At 48.6% G+C, this 19,969-nt stretch overlaps 1 protein-coding gene across 1 annotated transcript; it reads right to left on the bottom strand.

The window, feature by feature from the left end:
- Positions 1 to 13,283: 13,283 nt before the first annotated feature.
- TSPYL2 (TSPY-like 2) lies at positions 13,284 to 19,527 on the bottom strand. The gene is made up of 7 exons (XM_011946555.1): positions 18,568 to 19,527; positions 17,216 to 17,293; positions 16,971 to 17,082; positions 16,741 to 16,886; positions 16,519 to 16,613; positions 15,537 to 16,210; positions 13,284 to 14,068 (listed from the first exon to the last, which is right to left on the bottom strand). Exons 1-7 carry the CDS (start codon positions 19,366 to 19,368, stop codon positions 13,884 to 13,886), a joined length of 2,091 nt encoding a protein of 696 aa, XP_011801945.1. The 5' UTR covers positions 19,369 to 19,527; the 3' UTR covers positions 13,284 to 13,883.
- Between the last annotated feature and the right edge of the window lie 442 nt (positions 19,528 to 19,969).

Genomic DNA, 19,969 nt, shown 5'->3' with positions numbered 1-19,969 from the left:
TGCTAGTCTTCAACTCCTGAGGTCAAGCAATTCACTCGCCTCGGCCTCCCAAAGTGCTGGGATTACAGGCGTGAGCTACTGCACCCTGCCTAGATCAGTGATCTTCGGTGTAACTATTTGTAATTGTTTTAGGGCACCATGAACTGTACCCACGTAAGATGGCAAACTGAACTGACAAATACGTATGTTCTGGCTGCTCCGGTGACTGGCTATTCCTCCATCTCTCTCCCTCTCCTCAGGCCTCCCTGTCTGAGACACAACAATATTGAAATTAGGTCAATTAATAACCCCACAATGCCTTCTAAGTATTCAAGTGAAAGGAAGTGTCTCAACGTCTCTCACTTTATTTTTTATTTTTATTTTTTTAGAGACAGTGACTTGCCATGTTGCCCAGGCTGGTCTCGAACTCCTCAGCTCACACAATCCTCCCGCCTCAGCTTCCCAAAGTGCTGGGATTACAGCCGTGAGCCATTGCGCCCAGCCTTCAATAGCTCTCACTTTAAATCAAAGGCTAGAAATGATTAAGCTTTGTGAGGAAGGCATGTTGAAAGCTGAGAGAGGCTGAAGGCTAGGCTTCTTGTGCTGAACAGTTAGCCAAGTTGTGAATGCAAAGGAGAAGTTTTTGAAGGAAATAAAAAGTGCTATTCCAGTGAACACATGGGTGATAAGACAGTGAAATCGTGTTATTATGGATATTGAGAAAGTTTGGGTGGTCTGGCTAGACAATCAAATCAGCCACATTTCCTTAAGCCAAAGCCTAATTCAGAGCAAGGCCCTAACTCTCTTCAATTCTATGAAGGCTGAGAAAGGTGAGGAAGCTACGGAAGAAAAGTTGGAAGCTAGCAAAAGTCGGTTCATGAGGTTTAAGGAGAGAAGCCATCTCCGTAACATAAAAGTGCAAGGTGAAGCTGCAAGTGCTGATACAGAAACTGCAGGAAGTTATCTAGAAAAATCTACCTAAGATAGTTGGTGAACAACAGATTCTCTTTTTCTTTTATTTTGAGACGGAGTTTCGCTCTTGTTGTCCAGGCTGGAATGCAGTGGCGCGATCTCGGCTCACTGCAGTCTCTGCCTTTGGGTTTCAACTGATTCTCCTGCCTCAACCTCTTGAGTAGCTGGGATTACAGGTGCCCGCCACCACGCCTGGCTAATTTTTGTATTTTTAGTAGAGACGGGGTTTCACCACATTGGCCAGGCTGGTCTCGAACTCCTGACCTCATGATTCGCCCACCTTCGCCTCCCAAAGTGCCGGAATTACAGGCGTGAGCCACCGTACCCGGTCAACAGATTTTCCTTTTTTTTCCTTTCTTTTTTATTTTTTATTTTTGAGACGGAGTCTTGCTCTGTCGCCCAGGCTGGAGTGCAATGGCATGATCTCAGCTCACCACAACCTCTGCCTCCTGGGTTCAAGTGATTCTCCTGCCTCAGCCTCTCAAGTAGCTGGGGTTATAGGCATGTGTCACTATGCCCAGCTAATTTTGTATTTTTAGTAGAGGCGGGGTTTCTCCATGTTGGTTAGGTTAGTCTCGAACTGCTAAACTCAGGTGATCCGTCCTCCTCAGCCTCCCAGTGCTGAGATTACAGGCGCGAGCCATCGCACCTGGCCAACAGATTTTCAGTGTAGCTGAAACAGTCTTATACGGGGAGAATATGCCATCTAGTACTTTTATAGCTAGAAAGAAGTCAATGCCTGGCTTCAAAGCATCAAAAGACAGGATGACTCTCTTGTTAGAGGCTCACGCAACTGGTGACTTTTAACTTGAAGCCAGTGTTCATTTTACCATTCTGAAAATCCTAGGATCCTTAAGAACTATGCTAAATATACTCTGTGCTCTATAAATGGAGCAACAAAGCCTGGATGATAACAAATTTGTTTATAGCCTAGTTTATTAAATATTTTAAACCCACTGTTGAGACATGCTACTCAGATAAAAAGATTCCATTCAAAATATTACTGCTCATTGAAAATGCACCTGATCACCTAAGAGCTCTGATGGAGATGTACAAGGAGATTCATGCTGTTTTCATGCCTGCTAACACAACATCCATTCTGCAGCCCATGGATCAAGGAGTAATATTGACTTTCAGGTCTTATTATTTAGGAAATACATTTCATAAGTCTATAGCCACCATAGATAGACAGTGATTCCTCTGATGGATCCAGGAAAAGTAAATTGAAAATCTTCTGGAAAGGACTCACCATTCTAGATGCCATTAAGAACATTTGTGATTCATGGGAGGAGGTCAAAATATCAACATTAACAGGAGTGTAGAAGAAGTTAACTCCAACCCTCAGGGATGACTTTCAGGGGTTTCAAGACTTCAGTAGAGGAAGCAACTGCAGAGATGGTAGAAATAACAAGAGAATCAGAATTAGAAGTGGAGGCTGAAGAAATGACTGAATTGCTGCCATCTAATGATCAAACTTTTTTTTTCAGATGGAGTCTCGCTCTGTTGCCCAGGCTGGAGTGCAGTGGCGCGACCTCAGCTCACTGCAACCTCTGCCTCCCAGGTTCAAGGGATTCTCCTGCCTCACTCTCCTGAATAGCTGGGACTACAGGTGCCCGCCACCATGCCTGGCTAATTCTTTTTGTATATTTAGTAGAGACAAGGTTTCACCGTGCTGGCCAGGCTGGTCTCAAACTCCTGACCTCAGGCAATTCACCAGACTTGGCCTCCCAAAGTGCTGGGATTACAGGTATGAGCCACTGTGCCAGGACCATGATGAAACTTTAATGGAGCCTGGGCAACAAAGTGAGACCCTGTCTCCACAAAAATTAAAAAAAAAAAAAAATAGCTGGGCATGGTGGCACATACCTGTGGTCCCCACTACTCTGGAGGCTGAGGCAGGAGGACTGCTTGAGGCCAGGAGTTCGAGACTAGCCTGGACAACACAACAAGACCCCACCTTTGCAAAATTTCAAAAACTGGCTGGGCGTGGTGGCATGCACCTATAGTCCCAGCTACTTGGGAGGCTGAGGTGGGAAGACTGCTTGAGCCTGGGAGGTCGAGGCTGCAGTGAGCTGTGATCGCACTACTACACTCTGGCCTGGGTGACAGAGCAAGATCCTGTCTCAGAAAAAAAAAAGCAAAAAGTTAGTGGATGAGGAGTTGCTTCTTATGGATGAGCAAAATAGTGATTTCCTGGGATGGAATCTACTCCTGGTGAAGATGCTGTGAACACTGTGGAAATGACAACAAAGGATTTAGAATATTACATAAACTTAGTTAACAAAGTAGTAGCAGGGTTTGAGAGAACTGACTCCAGTTTTGAAAGACGTTCTACTGTGGGTAAAATGCTATTAAACAGCATCACACGCTACAGAGAAACCTTTTGTGAAAGGAAGAGCCAACGTGCCAAACTTCATTGATATCTTATTTCAAGAATTTGCCACAGCCACCCCAGCCAGCAACCACCACCCTGCTCAGTCAGCAACCATCAACATCGAGGTAAGACCCTCCACCAGCAAAAAATTACAACTTGCTGAAGGCTGGGATGATCTTTAGCATTTTTTAGCGATACAGTATTTTTAAATTAAGGTAAATACTTTTTTTGCTACAATGCTATTGTACACTTAATAGACTATGGTACAGTGTAAACACAACTTATATATGCACTGGGAAACCAAAAACTTCATCTGACTTGCTTTATTGTGTTGGTCTGGAACTGAACCTGTGATATGCCTGTATGTACCAATGTTAATTTTCTAGTTTTGATAGTTAAACTGTAATTATGTAATTTATTTCTTTTCTTTCTTTTTTTTTTTTTTTGAGAGAGTCTCGCTCTGTCACCCAGGATGGAGTGCAGTGGTACGATCTCGGCTCACTGCAACTCACCCAGGATGGAGAGCAGTGATACGATCTCGGCTCACTGCAACCTCCACCTCCTGTGTTCAAGCAATTCTCCTGCCTCAGCCTCCCAAGTAGCTGGGACTACAGGCGTGCGCCACCACACCCTACTAATTTTTGTATTTTTAGTAGAGACGGGGTTTCACTGTGTTGCCCAGGCTGGTCTCGAACTCCCGACCTCAGGTGATCCGCCCACCTCGGCCTCCCAAAGTGCTGGGATTACAGGCGTGAGCCACCGTGCCCAGGCTGTAATTATATAATTTCTTAACATGTGGGGAATCTAAGTGAAGAATATATGAGAATTCTTGTAAAATTTTTGAAGCTTTTAAAGTTTGAAATTATTTTAGGTTTAAGAATTCTTGGTCGGGCCCGGTGGCTCACACCTGTAATCCCAGCACTTTGGGAAGCCAAGGTGGGCGGATCACTTGAGGTTAGGAGTTCAAGACCAGCCTGGCCAACATGGTGAAACCCTGTCTCTACTAAAACTACAAAAATTAGCCAGGCGTGGTGGTGCATGCCTGTAGTCCCAGCTACTCGGGAGGCTGAGGCAGGAGAATCACTTGAATCCAGGAGGCGGAGGCTGCAGTGAGCCAAGATTGTGCCACTGCACTCTAGCCTGGGCGACAGAGTCAGATTCTGTCTAAAAAAAAAAAAAAACTTAAATGAAAAAAGAGTTGTTTAAGGAGGGAGAATGTCTGGAAAGGGTAACTAGGAGCAAGCACACCCACCCTCACCCTCACCACCCAGTCTCTCGGTAAGAGGGGTATGAGAGGGCTGCCGGGAGGAGAGAGTGTTCAGGGGAAAGCCAGGCTGTTACTTAAGCAGTGGTTCTCACTGAAAAGTGGGGGCTGGACAATTAAAGGGTGTTTCGGGACATTTATTCTTTCTTTTTTTCTTTTTTTTGAGACGAAGTTTCACTCTTCTTGCCCAGGCTGGCTCACTGCAACCTCCACCTCCTGGGTTCAAGCTATTCTCCTGCCTCAGCCTTCCCAGGAGCTGGGATTACAGGCATGCGCCATCACGTCAGCCTGGCTAATTTTTATATTATTAGTAGAGATGGGGTTTTATCATGTTGGCCAGGCCAGTCTCAAACTCCTGACCTCAGGTGATCCACCCACCTTGGCCTCCCAAAGTGCTGGGATTACAAGTGTGAGCCACAGTGCCCGACCCATTTTTTATTGGTTTTTTTTTTTTTTTTTTTTGAGACAGGGTCTTGCTGTCACCCAGGCTGGAATGCAGTGGTGCAATCCTAGCCCACTGTAACCTCCGCCTCCTGGGCTTCAAGCAATCCTCCCATCTCAGCCTCCCGAGTAGCTGGGACCACAGGCGTGCACCACAACACCTGGCTAATTTCTGTATTTTTTGTAGAGACGGAGTTTCATCATGTTGGCCAGGCTGGTCTCGAACTCCTGGACTCAAGTGATCTGCCCACCTTGGCCTCCCAAAATGCCGGGATTACAGGCGTGAGCCATCACACCCGGCCCTGTTTTCGGGCATTTTTGACTGTGACAATAATTGGAGATCATCAGTGACAATCCCAGCTATGGACCAGGGATGCTCAGCCCTCTGCAGTGTACAGGACAGCTCCACACCACGAAGAATCATACCACATCCCACACAACTTCAGAATATCTCACCAGTCATGTAGGTGAAAAACCTATTCATTTGTTCTTTTATTCATTCAACAAACATTCATTGAGAAAGTCTACGAGGTGTCAAGCACTATTTTAGGTAATAGGAATATATCATAGAAGAAAAAAGACAAAAATCCCTGCCCTTCTGGAGCTTATAATTGAGTGGGAGAGTCAGACAAAAAACAGCAAACATACTAGGCAGTTAATGCTGCACTGTGAAAAAGGTGTAGAATACCATGGAACAGACAGAGCAGGGGCATATTAGGGGAGAGCTGCAATTTTAAACAGGATGGTCAGGGGGGCCCTCTGAGAAAGTGACAGCTGAGTAGAGGCCTGAAGGAAGCAAGGGCCTCAGTCTTGTGGGTATTTGAGGAAAAAGCATTCCTGATACACGGAATGCAAAACCCCTGAGGTGGAAGTATGCCTAAGGTGTTCAAGTAATAGTAAGGCGGCCAGCATGGGTGGATAGAGTGAGCAAGGCAGGGAGAGCGGTGGGAGATAAGGTCAGGGAGATTAAGAGGGTCTGATCATGGATATTAATATACATTGATTTTTCCAGAAATTTAACAACCATATAAACTAAGCAACTATTCCACATTATTTTGTTTAGAACTTTGTGAAGAACTGTTCATTGTTTAGGAAAACTGTGTCACTCTACCTGTGGCTTCTGAATCACCAATCAACACACTCGTAGTTGTCACTATCATTAAGTGTAAGACCATTTCATTATGTCTTCTAGTGGAGTCATATCCCAGTCTTTGCATATATATGTATAATATAATATACATTACTCTTCCTTTACTACTCTCTATATTACAATTACGGCATTATATTGGTTTTCAGGGAATTATGTGTGTAGACAGATTCTATTTTCTATCCATCTCATTTTAGAAAAGTGGAGCATTTCAAAATATACCTTATTTAAAAAAAAGCAATGTTGGGTCCAACAGGTATGAGAACGACCAAAGCATAGCAAGAAAATAAAGGGAGTATTCAGAAGCCAGGATGAGAATGGAGGGAATTTTGCTGATAACTGAAGGTGAGTTCCTTAAGGCCTGGTCAAAGGATTTCAGGATGAAAATAGAAAATAGGATGTCCAGGGCTGTATGGAGATGTAACCAGGAGATCTGTGGGCTTCTTGTGGTGACTTATAGGATAAGGGGTTATTAAAAGGTGGTTTTTAATCTAAGTTGCTCCCCACTTTGGGTGTCTCTACTTGTTTAACAGAGTAGGCTGGGGAGCAAATAGTTCTCTCTTCAATGAGACCAGAAGCAACCCAAAGCCAGTTTCCATTTTTTAACCCACAAAACAGGTCGGAGCCCCAGGCTAAGCTCCTGTCCTCGGGGGTAAACTAATTGCTATGAACTATGCACCTCTAACCTCTTAGGGTTGAGAAAGAGACGGGTAAAAAGAGGAAAAACAGTAACAGAGAAAGGCAGAAGCATTCAGAAAGATCCAATGGAGGAAGGGTCAGAGACAGAGAAAAGACAGAAACCAAGAGAGACAATATTCTTTTCAATCAAGATAGTCATTATTTATTGAAAAATTTCTAAAGACCGGGGGCAGGGCAAAGTAACGCACATGCATTGTCTCAGGTACGGATTATCAGACCCCCAATTGACAGATGAGGAAACTGAGGCCCAGGTTGGTGAAGCAGACAGCTCAAGGTCTCATAGCTAGTTTAAACTGGTCAGGTCAGGATTCAGCATCTTATGTCTACTACATCTCAAAAAGTGGGACAGTCAGAAAGAGATAGAGATGGGAGAGGGGATGCAGAGACAGACACGCACGCAGATGATCACGTGAGCGGCAGACCTGCATGGAACCGTTTCGAAAGACACCGAGGGTGGGAAGTGGGGCCGCGGAGGGCAGCAACAGGCACCGACTGCTCCGCAGAATACTCACCCGGTTGCCGTCTGGGAGCCGCAGGAGCACTCGGCCTCCCTTTGCTACCCGCACGATCCTCCGCAACCCGCTGACCTAGGGTTGAGAGGCCGCCCAAGTAAAAGCTCGCGCAGGCCCCACCCCTCGCAAGCTCTGGCCGGCCTCTTCCCGCTGCCACTCCCCCCACCGCCCAGTCTTTATGGCTTCTCACCGTACACCTCCGGCCGTCGCCGCCGCTGCCCCTGCCGCGCGCGCACAGATACGAGAGGCCTACCGCAAGATCTGGAGGATACACTGGACGCAACTCTTCCACCGGCTGCAGCGCGAGCAGGGACACGGGCCTATGCCGCTACAGACGGCTCCCCGGCTCCCATTGGAGGAGTGCCCTTCTGCCTTTCCAGGGATTGGCTGGGAATGGAAACACTTTATTTTTACCCCCGAGGCTTAGAGCCAATCCGAGGAAAACTCCGCCCCTTCGGGGGACTTTGATTGGTTAGGGAGCCAAGCCCACCCTTTCATAGGATTGGCCAGGAAAGGAGTGCTCATTGCCCTTTGCTGGTCTATTCGACAGGGCTTCTGGGGACTAGTTGGTAATACGCAGGCGCGAAGCCGGAAGCCCAAACAGGCGCCAAGTCATTGAACAACCGAGTTGGCTGGCTTCTTTGACGTTTTACGCTCCATAAGCCACCTGGCACTGCCACTGCTCCGCTAAGAGACGCAATTCTGTCCCTAGTTTCTCACAGCTCCACAGCCACCTGCAGAGATTCCTAAGCCAGGTTTTTCTCAAAGTGAGCAGAGTTCCTAATTCCATGCATGGAGGATGAGGTGGTTATGGGGATGTGGCGAGTTACCCACCAGTCCCTGATACCTACTGAGACATTGGTCAAGTGACGACCTCGCTAGGAGCCTCAGTTTAACCATCTGGTAATGGAAAGATGTTTTAAAATTTTCCTCACAATATGTGAGGATTAAATGAGAGGACATATATAAATCAGTTGCCTGGGGCATAAATATTTAAGTTCTCTCCTCCCAATTCTTTCCCAGTGTTCAGGCGGACAGAACTTATGGCCCAGAGAGGCAAACTGACTGGCTTGAAGTCACACAGCCAGGCCGCCCACTTCGCGCGCTCCGGCCCGGCCTCTTCCCGCTACCACTCCCCACCACCATGCCGTCTTTGCGGCTTCTCACCGTAGACCGCCGGCAGTCGGCGCAATAAGACACAGAATAAAACCCAGGCTTTCGTCTTCCAAAGGAAAGTTGTTTAAGAAGGAAGGAGAGATGGGAAGGACCCTCCGATTTGCAAGAGTTCTTAATTTGTATTCTACAGACCTCTAATCGAGGCTGGTGACGGGGTTTGGAGAAGCCCATGAATTTGGATGGAAACAAATTTACATCTTTATGGCCGGGCGCAATGGCTCATGCCTGCAATCCCAGCACTTTGGGAGGCCGAGGCGGGCGGATCACCTGAGGTCCGAGCTTGAGACCAGCCTGACCAACATGGAGAAACCCCGTCTCTACTAAAAATACAAAATTAGCTGGGCATGGTGGCACATGCCTGTAATCCCAGCTACTAGGGAGGCTGAGCAGGAGAATCGTTTGAACCTGGGAGGCGGAGGTTGCGGTGAGCTGAGATCGCACCATTGCACTCTAGCCTGGGCAATAAGAGTGAAACTTCGTCTCAAAAAAAAAAAAAAAAAAATTACGTCTTTATTTTCCCTCTCCTCTAACTGAAATTTAGCATTTTTCATTAAAGAATGTAACTAGGCATAGTAGCACCAGTAGTAGCAGTACTGATTGTCACCAATAGAAATCAGAGATTTTCATATCACATTTAGATGTTACAGATCTCTTGAAAATCATATAATTTCAATCATTATTTTGAAATCATGATAGTCATTAGACCCTCCATTAAATCTTATGATTTAATGGATTAATGGGGAGTACATATACGATTATACTATAGCACATATTTGCTTTTTCTATATTTTAATAACTATATTTCAATGTAATCAATTTCTTTTGTAATTCTAGATATTTTATTTTATGAATTTAAACGATTTTTGTTTTTTTTTCTGAGAAAAGGTCCAGTGGGGCATAGTGGCTCATGCCTGGAATCCCAGAACTTTGGGAGGCCGGAGGCGGGTGAATCACCTAAGGTCAGGAGTTCCAGACCAGCCTGGCCAACATGGTGAAATCTTGTCTCTACTAAAAATACAAAAATTAGCCGGGGGTGGTGGCAGGCGCCTGTAATCCCAGCTACTCGGGAGGCTGAGGCAGGAGAATTGCTCGAACTCAGGAGGTGGAGGTTGCAGTGAGCCGAGATCGTGCCATAGAACTCCAGCCTGAGCGACAAGAGTGAGACTCCATCTAAAAAAAAAAAAAAAAAAAAAAAAAAAAAAAAAAAAGAAAGAAAAAAAGAAAAAGAAAAGATCCATAGGCTTCACTAGATTACTAAAGGGGTCCATGGCACAAAAAATATTAAGAATATTTGTCTTGAACTCTAGGCTCCAGGAGGAAAAAGACTTGCTCTATCAGCTGGGTGCAGTGGCTCACGCCTGTAATCCCAACACTTTGGGAAGCCGAGGCAGGCTGATTGCGAGGTCAGGAGATCGAGACCATCCTGGCTAACACGGTGAAACCCCGTCTCTACTAAAAATACAAAAAATTAGCCGGGTGTGGTGGCGGGCGCCTGTAGTCCCAGCTACCCGGGAGGCTGAGGCAGGAGAATGGCATGAACCTGGGAGGCGGAGCTTGCGGAGATTGTGCCACTGCACTCCAGGCTGGGCAACAACAACAAAAAGACTTGCTCTATCTTGTTTCCCTGCTATATCCCTGTCACCCAGTTCAGTACTTCAGGCACACAGTAGGTACTTGTAAGTCTTTACTGAACGAATAATAGGATTCCTTCCCAACCATCCTGCACACCCCCAACTGGGGGAGCCAGTGCCGGCCCTTTGGGTCACCTAAGAAGGGGGGACATTCTTGAATCTAGTTTTGTCCCTGCCAATCTGATTCTGCTCATAGAAGTAGGTGGCACTTTAAAGGTCTGGTCCCAGGAAATCCCAGGAACCTCCCACCCAGGAGCAGGGCCCTCTGCTGCAAAGGAGTGAGGGCAAGCTAGGAAGCATATGAAGACAAGTACTTTCAACATGGGAACAGGCCCTAGGGCACATTGGGCCCATGACTCTTCATCCTCCTGGTTTCTGTTTAAGGTCTCAGCCAATGGGGCCTGTCTTCTCTGGCCTTCGGCGAAGACAATATCTTGGAGCTAGATGTGACCTTAAAGACCTAGAACAGCCCTCCCTTTCGGAGGTCCAGACTGAAGAGCGAGGGCACAGGGAACAAAATGTTACTCTGGGCAAAGAACATCCTGTCCTCACATGGCTCAGCCAAGGACATGAGCACCCTGGCCAACTATAGTAGAATCCTATGATTGACTCTTAAGAGCATCCCTGAAGATGAAGACCAGAGGCCCTATAATAGGGTGGGTGAAGAAAAGTCTGAAATGCCAGGATGAGGGGCTGGGGATTTGATTGGGGGGACAGAGAGGAATCAGGGAAGAGCACAATGAAGGCCAGACTTCAGAGACCGGCTTCAAGGCTAGACTCTGTCTTGAGACCTTAGGCAGGTTGCTTCTCCTGGACTGATCCCCCAGCACGATAAGCCTCAGTTTATAGATGGGAAAACTGTGGCCCTCTAGAGAGGACAAGGAGAGTCATGTTGTGAGGTCACACTGAGGCAAGAGTAACCAGGCTAGTGACTCTGGCTCTGATTAGCTGGGATCCTTTGGCAGGCTGACCTCTTCCTGGCCTACTCCATTGCCTTTGCCCCTGCTGCTTTCCCCTCCCCTCCTCTTCACCTCATACTCATTGGGGTTGGCATGTAGAGATGTCTGTTTTCTCTAGGATCCTGCACTCTCAGCTCTGGCCTTGAGGTATTGTGTTACTTTAGGCAAGACATTCCCTTTTCTGAGCCTCAGTCCTTCCTACCCACCTCTGACAGCACATCAAAGCCTCCATCCTGTCCCCTTCAAAACATTTATCAGAATCATTGGAGAGACATGTCAAGGATCTGGTATTCCAACCGTCTCACAGAGGAGGCCCAGAGAGGGAAGGGGCCTTGCCAAAGGTCTCACACCAACGTGGCAGTCATCTTGACTCCTCTCAATCCCTCTCCTTCCATATCTAAAGCCTGTCGAGTCCAACATCTTAAAAGCTCTCATAGAACAGACAAATTGCTCTTGCAGAATAATTCCAATTAATTTATGTACATACTTCCCTCTCAAGGAAATGGAGCATAACTCCTCATTCCCTAAGCACGGGCTGCGCTTACTTGGCTTCCTTCCAAAGAGTACAGCATGGAAAAAGAGAAAGGAGTAGCTTTACAGTGGAGAAACCTGACGGACACTACCTCAGCCAGGTGATCAAAGTTAACATCAACAGTGGTAAATCATATTGATAGTACATGCCCTTGATAATGATCTAGTGAGAATGACATTTGACTTCTGTGGTCTTCCTTCCCCAAACGCATATCCTCAGTTTAATCATGAGAGAAAACATCAGACAAATACTGAGTAAGGGACATTCTATAAAATACCTGACCAGTACTCCTCAAATGACTCCAGGTCATCAAAAACAAGGAAAGCCTGAGAGTGTCATAGCCAAGAGGAGCTTAAGGAGACAAGATGACTAAATGTAGTGTGCTAGTCTGGATGGAATCCTGGAACAGAAAAAGGACATTAAGTTAAAACTAAGGAAATTGGAATAAAGTATGGGCTTTAGTTAATAATAATGTACTGATATTGGTTCATTAATTGCGACGAATATATCACACTAATGTAAACTGTTAATAAGGAAAACTGGCTGTGGGGCATACGGGACTTCTCTGTTATCTTCACAATAAATCTGTAAATTTAAAACTGTTCTGAAATTAAGTTTATTTTAAAAACCTCTCAAATCCGCTCCCATCTTGCCAGTCCCACCTGAAGTCTAGCGTCTATTTCCTTACTGCTCTCCTTTCTTCCAGTCCGTTCTCCTGGCAGCCAGCAGAGGGCATTCTCTAAAACGCAAATCTAACCATATCTGAAGCCTTCCAGCAAAATAAAGGCGTTGGATGGAAACTTCGGGAGATATGTTATAAAAGACCGACTCGGATGTCTGAATAAAAGTTATTGTGATCCAGAACAAATCTGGGAAATATTTCTGGCGCCCACCGAGATAAAATTTATGTATCTAAATTTAATATAATTCAGCCTTTCCAAGGTCTCCCGGATAAAGCCCGTTTTTCAGATGTCCAACTCCCTACGTTTCCATCCCTTCGCACAGTTACATAGTTAATTTCCCTTTGTTTTTCCTTTATCTCTACGGATACTTCTCTGCCTGAGCTATCTTCTCCTGCCTTCTCCCCCAAGCCCAGCTCCAGGGACTCTGCACTCCCTCCCAAAGGCAAGAGAGCGCTCCTGCATAATTGGGTTGTGATATCCGGACCGAAGTAGTTTTTTATTTTTACTAAATGCGAATGAGGAAAATGAATTTCTTTGGCCCGAGGAAAGGTTTGACGCACTATAAATTAAAAGATGAATCACTGATAAATCGATGTTCTAGGGCGCAGGATGTCTCTATGCGCATGCGCCACAGGGGAAGGCGTGGGAAGCCCTTTGCTACCTGGCTGAGTCCGCTGCGGGCGCCAGGAGGAGGTGGGGCTTCCTCAGCCTCGCCCTACCATTGGCCAGGATGATCCGCATTGGTCTGACGCAACGCCTCTGCGGCCTGGCTGAGCTCGCCCCCCACCCGCCAAACCCCCGCAACTAACATGTTGCAGGCTACTGCGTAGGCCAGGCGGCTACGTGTGGGCCTGGGGGAAATTGACCACTGGGGCCGGGGCAGCAGGCGAAACAAAAGACTCGAAGGGGCACTCTGAACTTGCTCAGACTTTTATTGGGATTAACAGGGTCCACGGGGAGAGGCAAGCCTTCTGGGGGAGGGGGACAAGAATACCGCAAAGAATACGGCAATGGCGAAGCGGCCTTGCATAGACACCGAGGCGGGCTAGCGGCGCGGCAGGAAGAGGAGAGGGATGGAGAAAGAACTTGGGAGAGGAGGGTGGCAGCAGCGCCTACAAGGGCACTGTGCGGCTGTGACAAAGGCCACAGCGACCCTCCCCGCTTCGGGGGTCAGGGTGTCCACTCCACACAGCACAGGGAGAGGGGCTGGGGCCACAACTGACTGGGAGAAAGTGGGTAGAGGAGCCCTGACCAAGGCATCACAATACAGTTAGCAGCACACAGAAGCCTGCGGGGGCGGAGGGCCAAAAGAAGGGGACTAACCCCCGGAAAGCCTCCCCCCAAAATAAGAACTGTGCAATGACTAAACCATAAAAATAAACTTTAAACCCGTGTACGAAGTCGGTCACCCCCCAGAAGTGCAATGTGGGGCCGCGTGGCCCTAGCTGAGGAGGAGGGCAAATGGGATAGGGGGTGGGGGATACAGAGAGGTAATCCCCAAAAGGGCAAGACCCTTATCCGGTTTTCCCCCTCTTCCCCGGGTTGGCCCAACCGTTTGGGACCTGAAGCACATCCTCCAGGTCAGAGTCGTCTGAATCTTCCCCTTCTTCCCAGACATCTTCACTTCCTTCCCCCTCATAGTTTCCTTCCTCCTCATAGTTTCCTTCCTCCTGATAGATGTCTTCATCTTGCTCAATGCCTGCATAGGGGAGAAGCAAGGAAGGAGAAATGGAGGAAGGCAGTTAGATGAGCAGATAGGTGTCACTCTAAAAGGGAACAGAGCCCATAGCCAGGGCTTGTGGGGCCTGGGACAACTTGCCAAGTGCCTCTGCTTGGAACAAACAGCCAAAAGTGTGTGTGGGTACACTCATAAGCCCACAGAATGAGGGAGTTGGAGGGAGGCAGGTAGGCAGTGTGGACTCCCTGCTTCCGTCCAGTCAAAACTGATACATCTCTGATAGCAGCTTTTTCTCCCCCTTGTACTCATCAGTGTGTCTCTTCCTGAGCTCCGACCTCAGCTGAATAAACCTATTCATCTCCAGGCAGCTTCCTTGCTCCTTTCCCCCAGTCTGATCCAAACAGGCCCCAGTCTGTGTTCTTCAACCCAATTCCCCACCCCCACTCCCACCCTTAGGGCTGGGCAGACAGCTCTGCCTCCCCTTCTCTGAGAGAAGAGATGCCATCACGTGGGAGGGGAAGAGAACTGAGAATCCGTTTCCCTCTCCTACCTGAACATGTCTAGATTGAGGCTCCACATTCATTCAATACCTCTTCCCTTAGTGCTCTGGCCTTGCCCTCAATGGAAGTTTGCCAGGGACCCCATGGCCAAAAAAACCCCAAAAGTGGTTGATTTTCCTGCCCCTTCCACCTCCCATCTGAGTACTTCTCAGCATCCTTGTAATTCTGATGTTATTCTCAGAGCCTTTAAGGTGCTAATGTGACTCTACAAGAGAGCATTATTATATGTAGTACTTGTCCAACATATACGACCACTGAAACCTTTTGTGGGAAGCAGCTTTCGGATCTGGTGAATGATCCTCAGGACATAATTTTGGAAACCCTGCCCAACATACCATGCATTTTCACCCTTCCAAGTCCTTGTTCACATGATCCACTCCATGGAGAATGCTCCATAATGCTCCTCAGTGTGAATCCAGTCTCCAATTCAGATGTCACCTTCTTCCTCTAGCTCTCCCCCGCCCCCCTCCCCCAACTCTTGAGGTAGAACTGGCTGCACCCTTTTCTGGGCTCAGAGAGCACACTGTTCACTTCATGCTCTGCTCCCAGCACAAGCCTGGGAATTTGCCAAAGGCCAAGGCTGGGTACAGACTGTGCTGAAATGCACTGTGTTTTGCCACTCCCCCACCTCGATGTGAAGTGTCCTTTTTAGTTTTCCACCCACTGTCTCCTATCTCTGTGTACTCTTCATCTTTTGCTGTTACAACCATCTACCCATCACCTAGAACTAAAATGATTTTTTAGGGTTTTGTTACATTTTTAAGTTAAATGTTCACTGGACTTCCTTTGTTTAAAAAGTTGCTCAGAATGCTTTTTCTTTCCTCCATAAAAGCAGATTGTGTTCATGCCTTGATACCCTGTCCTTGGCCAGGCTTGCTCTGAAAGAAAAGACGACAGAAGACAAGGGTTGGGGGCGGGGGTTAGCTCACCTTCCTCAATGCCCTCCTCCTCTTCCACTGATTCATCTGAGATGATCTCTATCACATCCTCGTAGTCATCCTGCTCCTTGTCAAAGTCTTCAATAACTTTCTCATAGTACTCAATGTCTCTGTCGTCATCATCGCTGCCTTCATTGTCACCTTCATTGCCATCATCATCACTGCCCTCATTGTCACCTTCGTTGCCATCATTATCTTCATCATCACTGGCCTCATCTGCTTCATTGTCACTGTCGCTGCTGTCCTGGTTGTTGCCATGGCTGCCCCAGAAGCTGCAGTAGAAGAAGTTGTTGCCATAAGTGTGCTCGTTGTTGTCAGGGTTCTCTTCGTTGTCATCAGTGTTCTTGTTATTGTCTTCAGCGTTCTCATTGTTGTCATCTGCACTCTCATTGTTGTCAGTGGTTTCATTGTCATCAGCACTCTCGTTGTTATCAGTGGTCTCATTGCGGACCTCATTGTGGTCAGGGCTGTCGCAGATGTTCTCATTGATGTCAGTTATCTCATTGTCAGTGGTCTCGAAGTAGTCAGTGGTCTCCATGAAGTCAGAGATCTTGATGTCATGAATTGTCTCATCAATGTCTGAGATCTCGCTGAAGATGTCTTCCACTGCATAATAGTCAGGGGCGTCTTCCATGATCACCACCTCATATCTGCCCCTGGTTTTACTGTAGGGAAGGCTGTGGCTGAGTATGGGGTTGGTGGGAGGAGGTGTACCCATAGCACTCAAAGGTGGAGAGTAACTAGGGAAGCAGTAGGCTATAAGGGATCCCAGGGATGGGGCTAGAGTGGGTAAAGTCCCACTTCTGCCCCTGACTGTGTAACCTCAAGACATTTCTGGACATGATTTCCCACTTGTAAAACATATTCCACTGGGATTATCTCAAAGGTCCCTTTGGCTCCATAAATCCTGTGTTACACTAGTTTTTGCCCCATCCCCAACAAACCACCTCTCAGCCACCAAACCCCCCATTACCGTTTCTTCATTTCTTGCTTCTTTCTCTTTATCCTGGAGCCCCTTTCTCTCAGGTAGTAGCGTAGAGGATTAACCCACAGATCATTCTTGATAATCTGTTGAAAAAGGGGAGAAGAGATAAGACAGCCATTAGTACAAGCTCCAGATCCTACTCTTAATTCCCCACGCACCCAGGAACAAGCCTAGCAAGGCCTTCTCTGGTGATGCCAGGAAGGGCCCCACCTCAGCAATCCTGTCAGCCTCTGGGAGGCTATGGTTTGAGAACCAGCTGAAGAAGCTGTTGCTCGCATCCTGGTTCCCATGACGGCGGGCCTGGGGTTCCTGGCCCCGGTGCCAGCGGATTGGAGTTGAGTGAGACACCAGCCGGCCTAGGGAGAAAGAAGGCTATGGAGATGGGACAAAACAAGGACAGATTGGGGGGGACATGGATTTACTCTGGGACTGCCTCTTACCCGAGCGGTTGCGCTGGAACTCCTTGACAATCACCATGTTTGTAAAGTAGGGGTTTGTCTGGAAGTACAGCTTCATTTTGTAGCCCATGGAAATATGTCTGAGATCCTGTACCTGCTCCAGGTGGGGGTGATGGTGGAATCTGTCTCCCCCCACACACACCAAGGCCCTTCCCACCCACCTCCCCTCACCTCCAACAACCAGATTCGTTGCCCGATCCTACTAAAAAATGTCTCTCTGGCCTGACCTGCAGATTGGTCAAGTAGCGGAAAATGTCTTCATCACGTCGGTTGATCAAAATTGAAATTCTGGGGTGGTTGAGGAACTGATGAGTGGAGCAGTTTAGGTCAAGGATTGACTATTCCGTGAAAGGGAGGGACGGAAGGCCAGGGAGGGCACAGTAAGAAAGGCTGGAGCAGGAGGATTCCTTCTGTGTTTATGTTGTATGTATGAAGCAAGTGAGTCATGGGACATAACCCATACTTATTCCCATGATAAACCTCTATGTTAGGTGGCCCTGCAGGGTATTGACAATTTATGTGCATGTGATATATGTCTCCGGGTGCTGAAGGCTTGTGTTCACAAAATGCACGTCTGGGGGCTGAAGGCCCACGTCCAAGTGATGCTGTATCTGACTGCTGAGGGCCTGTGGTCACATGATGTTGTATATATGGTGTTGAAGGTCCATGTCTACATGATGTGTGAATGGCTCTGATGGCTTGTGGTCAAGTGATGCCATGTGTCTACATGCTGAGGACCTGTGGTCACATAATACTGTGTCTAGGAGCTGAGGTCCTATGTCTAAATGATATTGTATATGCCTGGGTGCTAAGGGCCTCTTACCATGTGCTGTTTTGTATGAGGGCGCTAAGGGTCTATATCCACATAATTCTATTAGGATGTTAGATTTATATTCCTGTTACATGTATGTATATGTGTCCATCTACTCTCCTCTTTCCTTCATTTAACTCCTTTTTCTCTATACCTAGACACTCCCTCTCTTGACCTTTCAGGGGCTCCAGCCCCTCTCTAGCCCATTTCCCTCCAATGCAAGGCACTCCAGCCAGGATTGGGGTCTCCTAGTATCTTAAGCAGAAATCTAGATTCACAGAGCCCTGTATGGCTCAGGCACCCTTTCTGGGCAGTTTCTCTGCTGTGTGCCATTCCCCTCCCTCTTCAAGGTCTCTGAGTCAGTTGATCTCCTACGTGCCCCTCCCCTCCTCCTTTCACCATCTCTAGTCCAATTTTTTTGCTGTGTGCCCCTTTACTGCCCTCCTCCTTCATTATCATCTGTGATCCTTTTTTCAATGCTATGTTCCTCCTCTTCCCCCTTTCCCATCTGTGGTCCAGTTTTTATACCCCCCGTCCCCCCCCGGCCCCCCCCCGCCCCGCGGTCCCTTCATCATCTCCAGTCCAGCTTCTCTGCTGTTCTACCCTCCTCCTTCCATCCCTCTTCCACCTAGTCTAATCCGTCTTCCGATAGGGGGCTCACGCCCACCTCTGGCTCTCCTCCACCCCCTTTACCTTTTCTGTCCCTCCCCCACCTCCCCCTTTCCTGTCACGGTCTTCTGACCCATGGAGTATCGATTAGAAGGATACTGCTTTGACCCAGAAGCCTGGGATATGCTGGATGATGAGGTCTCTGCGCTCCAGGAAGGGTCTTCGCATCTGGATGAACTTGCGCTTGAGACGCAGGAAGGCCTTGCCTGCCTTGATGTTCACCGCCTCCAGATCCAGCTGAATATCCTCCAGTGCCTGCAGGATGCTCTCCAACCTCTCGGCATTTCTCTCTCTGCTTTCCCTCTTCACCTTCCTCTGCTTCCTCCTCCTCCGCCGCCGCCGCCTCCTGCTGCTCCTCATACTCTCCTGCTCATCCTCATCCTCATCCTCTACTATGATGATCGCCTCTTCCTTGCTCTTTGGGTCAACTAATCTCTGGGGCCCCCACCCCACTGCGCTACAGGTTTCTAGGGCCCCCTCTCCACCAAAACTGCTGGGCTGCACAACCTGAAAATCGATTTCCAGGCTCCCCCCGGAGGCCTCAGGAGTGGGGAGTGCTTCTAGGCTCTCCGTGGGCGGGGGCGCCTCCCCATACCCCGACTCGATGGTAGAATCCCAGCCGGGACACTCAGCACCGAGCGTGAAGTATGCGCGGATACCCCCCTCCTCGAGAATGACATAGGGAGGCGGCGGGGGCAGCGCGGGGCCCAGTCCCACCCCCCTCATATCGGCCAGCACCTGTGCCGCCTCCGTTTCCTCCTGGAGCCTCGGGCGCTGCTGAGGTGGAGGCAGCGGCAGTCGGAGGAGCGGCGGCGGCGGCGGGGGCGGGTCGCGCTGTGGAGACTCGGAGCTGCTCAGGCGACGGGTTTTGGCCGGAGGCCCCTCATCTGGGCGGTCCATGGCGACCGCACTCGTACAGCTCAAGGGACTCGCACTCGCCCCTTCGCTTTTAGCCGCGTCGCTGCCGCTAGTCGCACCGGGAAGCGGAGCTGTGGAGACTCACACAACCAGCTCTCCTCACCACCTCGCTCTGGCGTTCCCTCCCACAGCGCCCGCTCTACTCCCTCCGCGCCAATCGCCGAAGCCCCGCCCACTCCTGACGCAGGGATCCGCTCGGCCTGGCCATTGGCTGCCGGCCGCCGCGGCGGCGCTCGCGCTCCCGCGACCCCTGCCCACTCTCACGCAATCTGCTTGCCAACACCACACATCATCAGTTTCCGATTGGCTCCCCTCGGGCCCGCCAATCAACGGGCTGACTCCCCCAGCGACGGGAGGGAAACTGCAGGGTGATTGGCTGCGAGGAAAGCTGGGAAGAAGCCCCTCTCCCTCACCCTCTCAGCGTTTTATCCAATGGGAAAAGTACCAGTGGTTCTGAAGAGCAAAAAACGAGACGAAAAACAAACGCAGGCGCTGAGCAGGATGTGCTCACATGAAATTGGGAGAGCCTCGTTATCGTTCCCCCCGCCCCCCTCCCCTCAGCAACTACGCACTTTTAAAATCT

The sequence above is a fragment of the Colobus angolensis genome, unplaced genomic scaffold, assembly GCF_000951035.1.
Source record: "Colobus angolensis palliatus isolate OR3802 unplaced genomic scaffold, Cang.pa_1.0 Scaffold250, whole genome shotgun sequence".
Classification (NCBI taxonomy): Eukaryota; Metazoa; Chordata; class Mammalia; order Primates; family Cercopithecidae; genus Colobus; species Colobus angolensis.
The sequence above is the reverse complement of the archived record's forward strand: the minus strand, read 5'-3'. Positions and strand labels throughout refer to the sequence as shown.

Excerpts from the sequence above, each read along its gene's own strand:
- TSPYL2 (XM_011946555.1), bottom strand. The coding sequence starts at position 19,368 with ATGGACCGCCCAGATGAGGGGCCTCCGGCCAAAACCCGTCGCCTGAGC. Across the intron at positions 17,083-17,215 it reads GCTACTTGACCAATCTGCAG|GTACAGGATCTCAGACATAT; the intron begins GTCAGGCCAGAG and ends CACCTGGAGCAG. Across the intron at positions 14,069-15,536 it reads GGAGGAGGGCATTGAGGAAG|GCATTGAGCAAGATGAAGAC; the intron begins GTGAGCTAACCC and ends TCCCCTATGCAG.